This window comes from Argiope bruennichi, chromosome 3 (assembly GCF_947563725.1).
Source record: "Argiope bruennichi chromosome 3, qqArgBrue1.1, whole genome shotgun sequence".
NCBI lineage: Eukaryota > Metazoa > Arthropoda > Arachnida > Araneae > Araneidae > Argiope > Argiope bruennichi.
Window position 1 is genome coordinate 119,485,080 of NC_079153.1, and position 16,045 is coordinate 119,501,124.

The 16,045-nt window shown below is 31.7% G+C and overlaps 1 protein-coding gene across 1 annotated transcript; it reads left to right on the plus strand.

Annotated features, from left to right (window-relative positions):
- Positions 1-556: 556 nt before the first annotated feature.
- Positions 557-15,825, plus strand: LOC129963364 (uncharacterized). Its single transcript, XM_056077697.1, has 5 exons — positions 557-824; positions 4,796-5,042; positions 6,242-6,406; positions 9,277-9,653; positions 14,142-15,825. The coding sequence occupies exons 1-5, from the start codon at positions 743-745 to the stop codon at positions 15,722-15,724; spliced, it is 2,454 nt and encodes an 817-aa protein (XP_055933672.1). The 5' UTR covers positions 557-742; the 3' UTR covers positions 15,725-15,825.
- The last annotated feature ends 220 nt before the right edge of the window (positions 15,826-16,045 follow it).

Sequence of the window (16,045 nt, forward strand, 5' to 3'; positions counted from 1 at the left end):
AGGAAATAAGTCTTTTCTGTCCAATGAAAAGAAAGTGCAGAAACTGATATATGGGGGAATAGATTAATTAAATTTTGTATAAAAATACTCATGGTAAAACGTGATACAAGAGGCTCTATGTGAACGTGACATATAAACGTGACAATAAACACAAACAACAGAATTCAATAGGATGCATTCGAACAAAAAGAATGCCATGAGGAAATCTATGCAGCTATTTCTTTTACTGGTAATCAGGCATATACACTCTTTTATTAAGCCATCAATAGCAAGAACGGTTGTCACAAACACCCCTTTCAAGCACAACGGTCTATTCTGTATCCCCCCTCCCCCACCAAGACATACTGCTGCAATCAAAACACTGTTACCCCCTCATCAGGAATATGATCATATCATTGTCGTTTCTCCACCCTCTGCCACCCTTACTGCATCCTCGCATCTTTTCTCTCTCTCTCTCTCCCTGCTCCATACCTGATAAAAATTCCAAGGACCCCCGGATCAATAGGGCCGCGCTGCACTGCGCCTGCGCCGAGGATTCGGCCATGTCTGTCGCCAGTTTCTGTTGGAGAATCTATCTGAGAGTACCAAAGTGAGGGTAAAAAAAAGAAGTTGCGAATGATTCGTTGGAATTTTCCTCGCATTTAGTCAATAGAGGGTTTTAGATATTTTGTTAAAATGACCTGATCTTGGCGTTAAATTTGCACACCGATTTCACTTCTGCATGGTGACGGAATAGGGGAAGATGGGCCCCTTTTTGCTCCTTGTTTTGCTATCAGCGTTGATCGGTGAAGGATGGCCGGTGCCGGATATGAGCCATAGAACAGGTATGCATCGTTTGCTGGTTGCATTTGGTGTCTTGTTTATCGAATAAAAATTCCGCATCTGAGGGCATTTGCATATGTTGAACTTAATAAAGATAGATTATTACACCTATTTTTTCCGAAAATAATTCTAATATTTCAAAATAATTTTGGAGGATATAGATTAATTTTGTTGAGATACATATAAAAAATTATCAGCCGTACTTCGCATTGTTGCATGGTTAAAAAGAAATCTTGATAAAGTGCGCGATTTCGTAAAGCAATGTTAGAAAAAGTAAAGTGTTTTTTCTTGCTTAAAATTTTTTTAAAAATATTTTTTGCTATTTATTTTATGTACTTTTAAAAGAATGTATAGGGAATACAAAAGCAGATGAAACAAATGAATTAAATTCGTTAATATATGCATAAATAAGATATTTATATGTGCTTGTAATTTAATATTTTAATTCAGTTTTTATCTAAAAGTAGAAAGAGTTTTGAAGTCTGAGCATATTTCGGAAGATTTATTACTGATAAATTCCTTGAAGTAAATTTTCATTCTTAGCTGTTATTATAAAATACTCAAGTCAATATATTAATAATTGATCAGAATATTATATAAAATACTCAAGTCAATAATATTAAGTTAATAATTATTATTAATCTAGATGTTATTCATAATGGTTGCGTAAATTTTATCTAGTTGTATTAAGAATTGATAAATAATTATGAAAGAATATTATTTACTTGGTTGTAATAACCAGAGAAATTATAAATGCGTTGAAGCAATTGAAATACTAATTTTCAAATACATATAAAATGTTCAGTATTTTAAAACTTTCTTCCATGGAAAAAAGCCTTAATATTAAAATATTTTCATCTGGAATTACTGTATATTAATAGCTATACATTTTTACATCTACATTATGCAATTCATTTATATTTACTTAACAGGAATAGAATTGGAATTTTCTAACGCAAGTTCTGCTCTCCATTTTGCTTTTATAAATGCAAGATTTATTATTTATCTCTTCAGAAACTTGTCTGTAGAAATGTGAAATTAAGTTAAAGACTAAAAATGCACATCAAGGAAAAAATAGTTTTGGTATCACATGTAATTCACAATGCATGCAGCAAAAAAATTCACATTGTGTATGAAAAACAAGGCCAGATGACTTTGCAATTGATTATATATTTATATTATTATTAAAGACGAATTGTATTTGCTTTTTCTTACCTTTTTAAAATCCTCTTCAAAATACCAAAAAATACTGCATAGCGAAACAAAAATATGCTATTGAATTGTTAAATGTTTATATAAATGAATTGTTAATTGTTTAGTTTCAAATACTTCTACGGCATGCATATATAAAACTATGTTGCCATTGTAGAATAACTTATTAATTATCGTTTAATTTATTTATATGAATTGAAGTCACTTTTGAAACCTTTTTTTGTATTTTGAAACTGTGATTTTGATTTTATGTGTTTTTGTCTTTAAGAGGAGATTAAAATAAATCGTACTTATTATGAAAGAAATAAAATATATTTCATAGTGAATTTTAAAAATTCCTTTTATTGCATTATTTAAACGGCATTCAAGTTTATGAAATAAATATCAAATATTCATGCACATCATTTGCATAATAAAAAAGTATGCTGCAGCCATTAGGGAACTTTCAAAATGCAATTTAAAAAACGGCGGTATGGTAACTGTAACTGTGTTTCTATTATAGAGTTTCAGGTGATGCGAATTTCTTCCATTTATTTTACATAATCCTTTCAGTTAAATTAATTTTACACAATTTAGTGTTAAGAATAAAATTTGAAATCAAGAAAAGTTGGACAGTTTCCATTCAGAACAAATATTTGCTATTATAATAAATTAAAGAAGTTAGGTTCAAAGACTGATGTTTTTAAAATAATGATAACTCAAGAAAGTTATTATTTTTCGTGTTTGATTAAAAATATTGTTTCAACTTCATCAAATAATGGGATAGATTTTTTTTTGGTAAAACGAAGTTAACCAATCATATTTCTTGATAGTTTATTTAAATAGAATTTTGAAATGCTAAGATGTCTCGCATTGGCTCTGCTAATTTCATGTGTTCAAAAACAACAAAAAAAAAAAAAAAAGGAAATAGGGATGTGCCTCAAAGATTTTTTTTGTCAATGAATTTACATCCTCAAATAAAATGTACAACAAAGACTCAGTGAAACAAATTTGCAACAGCATAGCAACCTAGCTGCATGAAAAAACAATATGAGAAGCATGTATTGCTTGAGGCAACAAATCCTTTGAAACCATATTTTAAATACTTAAAAAGGTTGCTATTAATACTATGTACTACTTGGCAACATTTTACCTACTATTAGAATTTTTTTATTATTGGAATTGTGTTGCTATGTTTTAGAAAATTTTTATTCTTCTAAATCTGTGTTATACATTTTTATGTGACGTTTTTATTTCTTTTGGTTTGCTGATAATATTGTAAAACTCGCCTTTGCCTTTGCTTTTCTGACTTCTTTTTCTGCTTCAAAAATAATTGTTTCTGTAAGAACCTGAACTTAAAATTTTTAAACTGATACTTACATAGGAATGTCCTTATCTTCAAGATGGGGGGAAGGGAGAGATGGAAGTATACAAAGAGAAAAAATATTAATTTTCGATTCCATTTCAGAATTAATGATTACGGCTGCTGTGACTATCACGCATATTTCACTCCCTCTATGTGGAATTTATTAGTTGGGAAATCGCGAGGCATTTTTATACAAACGCTTGATACTTTTTGAGCCGACAAAGTTTCAATAGTGAAATGGGCTCGAGGCACATAAAATAATTGTTTGGTATAAAGACAAACATGAACACAAAAGATCGCGTATATGTGTAGATTTGTTATTGCATAGTTAATTTTACAAGAAAGAATTTCCAAATTGTAATATAGGCTACTGGGTTTTAAAAAAAAGGATGAAGTATACCGAGATCGCTTTGAGCAGTTTTTTTAATTGTTTTTGGAGGGCAAACGTGTAACGCATTTACTAATTAATAAAATTTTTCTTCCTTTTTTTATAAAAATAAATAATTCTTTTTTTTTCTGACAGAATCCTGTGTTATGAACCTAGGTTTTAAAGCAGATAATATTCTCTTTGATATGTATCGTTATCTACAATATGTTAGTTCAAGAGTTTGATGAAACTCAACGTTTTATACCCACTTGAATTCGAAAAAACACATTTTTAGAAATGTCTGTCTATCTGTCTGGGACAATGATAACTCAAAAAGACTTTGAGCTAGGTGGTTGAATTTTAGTATACTGTATTCACATCTAATTTGCAGATTTCTATCAAAATTTGAGTAAAATCTCTTAAGTCCAAGTCCGTCTATCTCGCTATTCGAATATAATTTTACACGATAATTACAGAACGAAGAGAGCTAGATAGATAAAATTCGGTACACACATTTAATATTTTAAGTGTTGAAACCTGTCAAATTTTGAGAAAAACCAACCAAGGGTTCACTGCCTCTCGGTCTGTACTTTCAAAAAGAAGTAAATGAGATAGTTAAAAGACACAATGAGGGAATTATATCAAATTTGATACGGAATTTTCTGAATACAAGTGAAATTTGGTGTCAAATTTTTGTTTCAATCAGTTGGGAAAAACGTGTCTAAAAAAATCCGATTTTTGAATATTATTAACGCATGCCAGGGATTAATCGCAAAATAACTATCAAAGAATGACACGATATGTTTAGTAAAGATACTAAAATCACGCCAAAAGTTAATATTTCACCATGTGCCATGCAAGGCGTATCTAGCATGACAGGCTTATTTGAGGATATACGATAAAATTTTGGGAAACCACACCCGCTGGTTATTGATACGGTTCACAGGTACACATTGAATTTTATCCAAATCTTTATGATGACATATTAATGGCAAACAATCTTTATTTTTACTATAGAATTTCTTTTCACAAATTAATTTGTTACGCAGGGGATTCTGACCACTGCAACAAAACGGTCGACATCTACCAAGCGGTGTCCAGTCCTCCAGTCACCGAATTCAATCGAGGGAAACCATTGCACTGCAGTTACAAGATTCGAGTCCGACCTGTTCGGGATGACTGGGTAGTATTCGTCCGATTCACGAGACTCAGGGTCGGGCAACCCAATAGCAACAGGTCCCAGTGTATCGGAGGATATGTTCAAATAGTCGACGGATACAAAGACAGCAATTTTAGGTAATATAGCTTTTAAAAATTCACAACTAGAACTTTAAGAACAGGACTAAATGTTGACAGTTTTAGTATATATAAAATTATAGTATCTAATGATTATCGGCCATATTTTTTAAAATGTTTTCTATTGGAAAATTTTCAATATAATATTTTGTTTTTTTCAAGAATTAACATTTTTAAATAATTTCAGTGCTTTCTTTAGACTGTGTGCCAAGGTTTTTCCTGAAAATAAACCACATTAATTTGCAATCCATCCTATAAGCGTATATATATATATATATATATATATCACAACACTACCTTTGCTGTATCCTTCAGTGAAGCGAGAACGAGTAAACTTATCTAGGAAATTTTGAACTCTATGTTCCGGAATGTCCTCTGGAAGAACTAGCAAATAGAGTAAAAGTTTGTTTTATTCCGAGTAATGCAATTCAGCCATCTGAAGTATTTGGAAATTTAGGTTTATAACTGGACAAAATATTTTTACTCTTTAATATATTTTATACGTTGCCAGCCACTGACTCTGCTGTAATTCACTCCTTATTATCTAAATGAGCTGGATTATCTATCTAATTAGATGCCTCCCTTCTTTATTATAATTAAGAGATAGTAAAGAAGTAATAATTCAATTAAATAAATGATCCGAATATTCGGTATGAGTCGTGGCAGTGAGTGTGTTAATAATATGGAAAGTTACTGAAATGCAGCCTTCACATATCTGTATTAAATTCTGCATTAAAAAAATTCTTTACGTGTTTTGACTCCAAAAAAGAAATCAATATGAAAAACTCGAAACATAACATAGAAAATAATGAAGTATTTTTAAATTTATATTAAAATTTTTTTTTCAAGAATTCTGATTAGTGTAAAAGGCATATCTAATTTTCCTTCAAATGTTCATACGATTTAAATTCGATTGTTTGGGTGTACATCAAGAATTAAATGATTATTTCTTTCTTAATAGAACTATAATATGATGAAATAATAAACTAAGAAATTTTCTGATTATTTAATATTTTAAGAATCTATTAAATAAAGTCAATTCTTTAGTATAGAATATTAGCAAACAGCAAAGTAATAATAGATAAATTTCGCATTTAATATTTATCAAAAATTTGCTTATAACGTATCTGAACCTATGCGTTTGGTTTTAGTCGATTCATTTTCTTTTAGTTTACTAAGTAAAGTTTCTTTTTCTTCAGCAACAGGGACTCACCTGGATATTATTGTGGCGACATAGACTCTCCAAAGACATTTATTTCCGAAACGCCACAAGTGAAGATAATATTTCATGCCGACAGTTATGGAACCGACACCTTTCTGCAATTCGACGCCAATGTGGAAAAACAAGGAGAAGTTCATGCTAGGTGAAACTTGCGTTAATATACATATGGGTGAAAGTTATGCGCAATATATCGAATGATAGTTTGTATCGGAACAAAGCTTCAGAATAAATGGCTAAAATTCAGACAATGTAAGCAGCTCCGAAAAATGGTACTATATACTGAAAAACAAAAGGAAACATTCCAAATTTTGTAAAATATTCTTTAAAAGAAAAGCCACTGCCAAAATAAGAACTGAAATTTGTAAAATAAAGTAATATTGTGTTGTAAACGTTTAGTAGCTTAAAGTTGTTAACTCGCATTTTAAGAGTTCTCCAGTATTGTTCTACATCAAAATGTAACGTGGAACCAATTGCTGTCTAGTTAAAGAAAGTTTATATAATGGCAGCATTTATTACCATATTTTTTATCCTTACGTACCATTAGATGTTATTTATATAATAATGTCTATTAACACCTGTCATTGAATCTCCATTCAAAGTAGGGTTAATGTAATAAAATGAAACAGCGTGTCGTTTGGCTTCCTTTGGTTTATATTTGATAGTTTGTATAAATTGAATTTTACTGGTATACTATCCGCTTCAAGATATTCAGACTAGCATTTTCCGACGATTTGTACTTCGGTAAGGGGTGGACCGCAGAAAAATGAGAGATTATTATGCATCTTAATTCTACTTATTATCTAAGTTCGTCTATTATTAAATGTATACTATTTTTCCGCTTGCTCTTTTTTTAACGAAATAAACACCATTTAATGCATGTGCGAAAGCATAGAGGGTTTTGGAATCCGAGAATGAACAGTATCTTACACTATTATGCTGAGTACAAAAATTATGTAATAATAGCAGCAGGCTCTGGTTTTCCATATCTCATGCAATACGCTGATTTTCCATACCTCATTTTCCATTAAACTAAGACAAAATACTACATATGCGAAAAGATCATAGTAATTGCAGGGGGAGGGGGGAAGTATTCCAATATGAAATTTTAAAAGATATAAGAAATTCGAATCATCATAAGTTTTTGTCGAGACACTGCTATGAAACGGAGCAATGGAACTATAAATGCCGTTAGCCATACTATTCGGCATTTAAAGGCATCCTTTTTCAATACATAGATGTCTCAAAAATAAATACAAACTTGTAGTGGTGATAGAAAACATATAATAGGTAATAGCAATGTAACAAATAATAGGAATTGTATGGAAATACATATCAGGGAAAGTGATGGCAGATCTGAAAGAACACAAGACAGCTATTCTGGAGTGTAATTTATTAGACCTTCTTCATGGGATATAATTCATATAGCAGATATACTAGTTAAAATGTTACAGCAGCGTTATCGAACCATGTGATACAAAACATGTCTGCGGAGTAAGCTGAATATATCTGCAATTACAATTTCCTAGAATAGCAGGAGCAACTCATGAACATGGTTAGCAGTAACTGAACTTATAAGGGATGAAAGCAGTGTAAAAATTCATTGTTCAACCAATGCAAGAAGACAATTGGAAAGCAGAGGCATGTATCCTGGCAATGCTGTTAATCTCCACAGTATTCTAGTGACAGCGGTGTCCTATTCCTCACATTCCTCCATGGTATGGTAGGGTGTCAATCAGTATTTGCCCCCACTTCTCCTCATACCTCTTAATCCCTTGACTTTTAAATTTACTTAACCATCTAATTAGATGACGCATCCTATTTAGAACATTTAATGCTATTTTAATTCCTACAATAGCATAAAGAGCACTTAAGATAATAAAAAATGCCCAAGAGATTTTTGCATTTTGAATTATTTAGTATTTTTACTTGATTGTAAGTTTAAATATTAAAAATTGAGCAATTGGATGCATGTATTAAACACCTCACTGCAAACAAAGAGGTAGGGGCCGCGGTGGCCTGGTGGTAAGGTCTCGGCTTCGGAACTGGTGGGTTCCAGGTTCGTGACCCGATTCCGCGGAAGAACCGTCGTGTAAGGGGGTCTGTTGCACGTTAAATCCGTTATGACCAAATGTCCTCTCGCTGGAGTGGTGTGGTGTGGAGAGGGGGTGCCAGCTCAGGTGTCGTCCTCGTCATCTGACAGCGGTTCCAAATTACGAGGTCCGTCCCAAAATAGCCCTAGTGTTGCTTCAAACGGGACATTAATATAACCAAACCAAACCAAACAAAGAGGTTAATGACTCAAAATCGAAGAAATTTAGCAAAAGATAGACAAACAAGCGAAGTCCCAATACATGTCTACATGTCTGTAAATGAAAGTGTTAATGGTGTAATTCAAAAAGGATTTTAAATATGATGCTATAAAAAGAGTAAGGAGAAAATAAGAATAACTATACCAACCTTCTAGTTCAGATATTGTACTGACTGCCAAGAAGCACTTAAAATTTTTTGGACACAAATTTATTGCTTCTATCCTTTTTTCTGCAAAATTTTAATGAAACTTTATTACAGTTCATACTGTCATTGTGGTACTACAGCGAACAACCAACCATAAAATAAATGCTCTGATTCAATAATAAGGAGAAAATCTCTATTTGTTGATCATAAGAATCAATTTAATTTATTTATAAAAATTGCAGAGATTATTAAATTACTACTAAATGCTTCTAGCAGAATGTTTAGTCTAACCTATGACAAAGCAGAAATCTAGCGGGAAGGATATACGGTGGAAGGAAAGATTGATATGGGTGAAGTATATGTATGGAGGGAAATATAAGGTATGGCAGGCAGTGATTTTACATGGTCTGTAATGTGTAAAAGCTGTATATGTATGCATATTTTTAGTGCTTTACATTTGTGGGATAGCAAAAATGAGATTTATAGTAAACCATAACCACTTCTGCCCTTTACGTTATAGAACGAAAACCTAAACTCTTCCAATTTTTGAATTTGCAGGTACGGCCAGTTCCCTCACTTATATCCTCACAGGCGAGGAGCTCCTGTGCCTGGCTCGTATTGTGATCGCACGTTCACCGAGTGTGCACCAAGCAGGTGCTTTGTCCAGTCTCCCGGTTTTCCAGGCATCTACCCCCGAAACCTTCACTGCCGGTACCATGTGAGTGTCCGGCAGTATCTGGTGGGTCTGGACTTAACAGCCTTCGACGTGGACGGACTACGGTGCGACAACCTGCTGATGTGTTTCCCAAGGCCGATATCGAAAAAAGCAGATGAATGTCCTTACGACATCGTGAAGGTCTATGACGGCTCCTCTGATGACAGTCCGCTCATTGTTAGCCTTTGTGGACGAGGAAGATTGAAATCGAATATCATTGGTAAGGAGTTGAGACAAAGTATTAAAAAAAAATCGTAAATTTAATCTAAATCGGGATTCAGGCTTTTACTTTCAGTTCCATTTTCCTCCAAAGAATTCCACTTCTTAAATCAATTATCATTTTTTATAATGTTGAATATTACATTGTATTCGCCGCTAACGGACAGTTGTTTCGCCAGGAATACTGATTTTCTTTAAATTTAGTTATAACGTTTAAATCTAATTTCATATTCATGACACCATGAAATTGCTACGGTGCCATGAATTTTCACGGATTTAAGTTTTTCAATAAGTAAATAATTATTCTCTCCCTACGATCTTCAAGGTCTTACACCTTTTCAGATATTAAACATAATCATATATTAAACACAGATATTAAATAAAATCCTTCTTTAATTCTCAGCAATGGAAGAAAATTAAGCGATTAATTAGTTGATGAAACAATAAAAATGGTTTGAACTTTAGGGAAACAATGTAATTTATTATCAGAAATTAAGCAATAAATAAATGAATAAAAATGTCAAAATGCAGCAAAACTTTGTACGACTATTGAATTTGTTTTATAAAAAAGATAATTTTTTTAAAATTATGAACCGGTGTAAAATTTATTTTTGCGCAATAAATGTTTTGAAACTTATTGCGGAAAAACTTCAAATCAAAATACAGCTAATTTTTAACCAATTAAATTCTAATTAAAATTTAAAAAACAAAATCCCTCAGAGGGGCATATTTTCATTCTCCAAGATATATATATATATATATATATATATATATATATATATATATATATATATATATATATATATATATATATATATATATATATATATATATATATATATATATATATATATATATATATACATATATATATATATATATATATATACACAGTACACTCCCGATTATCCGCGGCGGAATTGGGTGGCGCGGCTGCCGCCGATAACAAAAATCGCGGATAATCCGAAAAAAGCTAAAAACGGGTATAGCGAAAAAGAAAACAGTCATTCCAACTTTGAAAAATCGTTTTATGTACAATAAAACGTAAAATAAACAGCAGGAAATGTTTAACTAACGCTTAATATTTTAGTATATCACTCAAAACTAACCTAAAATGCATTCTGTTAATGAAAACAGAAAAGTGCTTTGAATTTACGAGAGGCTTCAAGGATGCACAGAAAAATGAATACATATGTACAGTTTTAATTCTGTAATGTATTATGTAATTACAAAAGTATAACTGTAAAACTGCACCTTTTTGAAAAAATCAGTCAAAAAAAAAAAAAAAAAAACTTTGTGTGGCAGGCGTGGATAATCCACACCGCGGATAACCCGCCCGCGGATAATCGGGAGTCTACTGTATATATATATATATATATATATATATATATATATATATATATATATATATGCCAAATTCGATAGTTGCAAATCAAACAGTTTGGTCTGTAGAGCGCAAACGAAATTACATACATTCACCTTTACTAGTAGTAGAGATAAATTAAACCAAAGTGCCATGTTTTAGAGTTCGTTCAGCAATAAAGAATACGGATTAGGCTTTATATTTCTCTTTTTCTACTTTTACACAAAATGTCCACTTCTTACACAATACTATCTTTTTTAATCAGGATAAGGTAACACTCATCGATCGGAGATGATAGCATGCACATAGAGCGCTCGAGAATCATACTTTATGGCAAAATTCTTAGTTCTCCCCTGTTGTCCGGAATCCCGTAGCTGGCTACTTTCATTTGTGCAATCCATCGATATCAATAGAAGTATCTCTAAGCTCTTTATCATAATTGTCGAACTATTCTATCTGGATTCTCGAAGTACTGCAAGCGATTAACAAATTAATTAATTTATTTCATAGTGCTGCTTTGTTTCAGAATGGGTAAAAAATACAATTGATAAGGAAGCCCTTTTAATGTATCCTTTCAATCCAATCCCAATATCCAATCACATTCTGTTTGAATGAATGATGTAAATATATTTGCTAAATAAATCCATGTGATGAATTTTTTTCTCTTTCTACAAAGTTCTTTTCTTTCTCTAATTTATCTTACAACCATCTCTATCTTTTAACGAGGCTCCAGGTCACGTTTTGTAAAAATACAAGCATCGTTCATTTGATGGCATTTATTTTAAAGGATTTTTATAGTTTGGAATTGTCTTGATTTAAAATCAATGATAGTTATTCAAAAAAAACTTCCGAATAGATATGAATTAATTATTCTGTAAGTTTCATAATCTACTTTTGATACTATACAGGAAGATATTTCCGCTTTGATAGCAACTTGAATTTTGCTACACTATTGTTTAAAGAAATGATAAATATATACGGTTATCTCCAATCACCTCATCAGTAGATAAAATGACATCTATTCAATGTCATAAAAGTATAATTTATGCATTTTCTGTTGCATCAAATGATAATATACAATAAACAAAAATGAAAAGAATTATTAAACTTAACCCTAGTTTTTTTTTATGGCGATTTAGAAAAGCTAAGTAATGTTAATCGTAAAATCATTGCATTATATAACATCAATTGATATTTATAATTATTTATTTATTTGCAGATTTCTTAAAGGAATATAAAATAAAGTAAATATTGCCTTTCTTCAACATCATTTCATATATTTTTTTTTATTTTTCAACTGTTATCAGTTCGGTGTGTGGTATACTGAAATCAGGTCGGCACGTGTTATGCATGGTTTTAAAATCTCATATGTTTCTTTTTTTTCATAGATAAAATGATATACGTTGGATATGACGCTTGTAATTATCATAAGTGACGATGACGTTACGCAGATTGATTTCAATCCCTGTTTCTACTAGTAATAAAGAAAATGTTTTTGTACATATGTTTATGTATATATGTTGATGCTCTACAAGTGCTAAACCTCGAACTATCAAATTTGGCCCATAAATACTTTCGAAAGTGAGAATTTAATCCGAGGACGATTTTATTGAAATTTTAATTAGAATTTCGATTAATTAAAAATTAAGTGAACATTTGGCGTTTTTCTTTCCTAATTCTGAAAATATACAGCACAAAAATGATTCTTGAATTAGATTAAAATTCAAAACATATCTTTTTGATGGTATCAAATTTTTTTGCCTTAATAATCCTTTCTATTTTTAATTTCAAAAAATTATTTTAAGCAATTTTAGAGCAATTTTTTTATCAACAATTTTGTCTTTTCTTCATTATTGTTGACCAGTTGATATAAAGATTCGAATTATTTTTCTATGTTAAATAGATTTTTTTTTCTGTTTGGTATCAATATACGGCATGTTTTTAATAAAACTTTTGTTGTACTTACAACTAAGATTCAGTTTCAGAATCAAGCAACGGTGAAGTTTTTTAAAGTGTGCCCCTTTTTAAATATTGCAGCTCATTCCTGTAATACATTGAATGTAAATTATGTAAGATATAGGCAGAAAATTAGAGGAATGCATAACATAATGAGCAATAGAGTGTAAAGATTTTAAAATAGTATGTTATATAATGATAATAATTTGTTTAAAAACATTTTGCTGAGGTAATCACTAAGACTCAGTTACAAAAAACACTTATTGGAAATTTTTAGAAATTATTAATTCTTTCGAAGCAGCTGGTTGCCAAAGATAGCTAGTAGTCAAAGCCTGACAAAATGTTTCATTGGAGAGTTACATTGATAGAATTGTTTCTCAATGTATACAGAATAAGAAAGAATGTTGAAAGCAACAAATGCTCAATTAGAATATTAATAAACGTACGTAAAGCAGTTGATATGTTCTTCAAATTCTACTGCTATTTACCTATTGATAATTTTCTCACGATTAGTAACGCATTTCAAAACTTTTTCCACGTTCTAAACTTTAAAATAAATACATAACAATTTCCGATTTGCAGAAAATGGACTCATTTATGGAAGCTTTCCTATGGTTAAATTAATAAAATCGAATCTCACAAAGAACGTCATTTCCTCATAAAATTAAAATTTGCAAAGCTATGTTTTCTTTGTTAAAGTTTTGAAATACTTCAATAAATAGCATTGTATTATTTAAAAATACTAACGTTTAATTGCCTACATATTATTTAAAAAAATGTTCAACAAATTTTTTCTTCTTTTTTAATAATTTTATATCAATTTAAAATATATAGTAAAAAATTAACTAGATCTTATTTTTTTAAGTAATGAAGATTACTCCTTTTCATTTGCTAGTAAATGAAAGATTGCTCCAAAAATAAACAAAAAAAATATGATTGAAATTATTTCTTTTGACAAATTTAATGATGGTAATGTAAATTCGGAATATTTTAAAACTGTTCTAACATGCATGGTTGATATTGAATTTAACTTACTGCTCTACTTTTGGCATAACTCACATCATGAGATTATTCTATTACATTTTGCTATTATGTAATGATATTTATATAATATAGCTTTCCTTTTTTGGTATGCTAATATTGCTATTATATTTTGTTTGTTTGTTTCAGCATCTGGACCAGACATTTTAGTAGAATTCATTACTTCAAATGCTGGACCACTTTTAAACACAGGTTTTCATTTTAAAGCAGACAGCATTATCGACCCGGATTCGTCGGAGCCTCTGCAGCTCCGAAACAACAGCTGCTTCGTTGAAAGATATCTGCCGGAAAACAAAGAGAGCACGTTCTCAAACATACGATCGTGGTACCCACCCAACACTACATGCGCTTATCGATTTTACACAACTCCAGAAGACGTCATACGATTGGATTTTTTGCTTTTCAGAATAGAACGATTCACACTGTGTGAAGAATCCGTGAAACTGTATGACGCCTCTGAACCTAGCCCTACGAAAATAATCACAAAACTTTGTGACATGAATAAAGCCCAGGCAGTTTATGAATCAACAGGTAATTATTTGTATGTTGAATTTGTGAGTTCCCGGGGATCATTGGATGGTTCATCCATCAGTTACGAATTTCAGGTGAAATCAGTTGGCGCATCTTCTTTGGAAAGTGGGCATGCTTGCAACAGAGTTTTGGATCACGATGGACAAATCATCTTACCATTACATGAGCTCAATTCCACCAGTCAGCCAGTTACCTGTAATTACACTTTAGATGCCAGTTCTCTTATGCATGGTAGAGTTAATCTCACTCTAGAAGTACCTTTCGAAAAAACAACCAAAACTTGCCTTGACTGTAAGGCAGAATCTGTTGTTTTAGAAATAACTGGCGCAACCACTGAAGACACTCCTCTCTGTCTATGCCACATGAGCCGCAAACGAACCGTAACCATTACATCCCTATCTCCAATTATGATTGTCACTCTTCGTTCGAACCCAACAAGTGGAGATTCTAAAGTACTAACCCCTTCTTCAAGTAATAAGAACACGAATAACAAAGACATCAATGGTACTTTCACGTTCTTCAGTGATGCTCGATGTGGGCCAGAAGTCCTGAAACTAGATTTGCAAGGTTCAATAACATTTCCATCGTTCCAAGATGGCAATCTTCCTGGTCCAGTCCATTGCGTCTGGCAGGTTCCTCTATTACCAGGCAAAGACGCTGGGTTCCGACTGGAGAACTTTATTGGTAACAATTGCAGTTTTGATTATCTGAAAGTCAATCACATCCTTCTTTGCCCTACTCTCGCAGAACATTCCTTCGTTGTGCAAAGAGAAGAGATCAAAAGCTCAAATGTTATCTTAGATCTAAGGGCCAGCGAGGCCACTGAGGTTAACTTCACCCTGTGGTGGACTCAGCTTCGAGTTTTGCCAGCACCTTCAACAGCATCGGATTATTCATTAATGTCTTTGGGGAAAGAATGCGAGTTTTTATGTGCAGCTTCTATGACTTGCATTCGTAAAGAACTGGTGTGTAATGGCATTCCTAACTGCCCCAGAAGCAAGGATGCTCCTCTGAGAACATACACACCAGATGAAGAACCATCTATGTGCTTATCCGGTAAACATAATTTACAACTACATTGGTGGGTTATAGGATTTGGATTAGGGATTTGCGCCTGCATATTGATTGGACTGGTTTATTCTGTTTGCAGAAGGTGCCAAAATCACAGAGAACGCTTTTAAGAGAATGTTATTTTATTCTCACCTTTACACACAAACACACATCTTTTGAAAATCTCAATGGTGCTTTTGTCTTTTAGAATAAAGTTGGTTTTTTACTCACAGTGTGCTTTCAATTTTTTAAAATTAACCATTGATTTTTTTAGGTTTAAAGGTAGAATGAACTTTTCACCTGATTTTTAGATATATATAGTTAAATTTGAAATTATTTGCATTCATTACGATATTTAAAAACATTCAGAGCCAACATGAAAAGAGAGTTAAAACATTTTTTTTATGTAAAATTATTTTCATTTCTGCATAAAGTGCTAGGATTAAATTCAA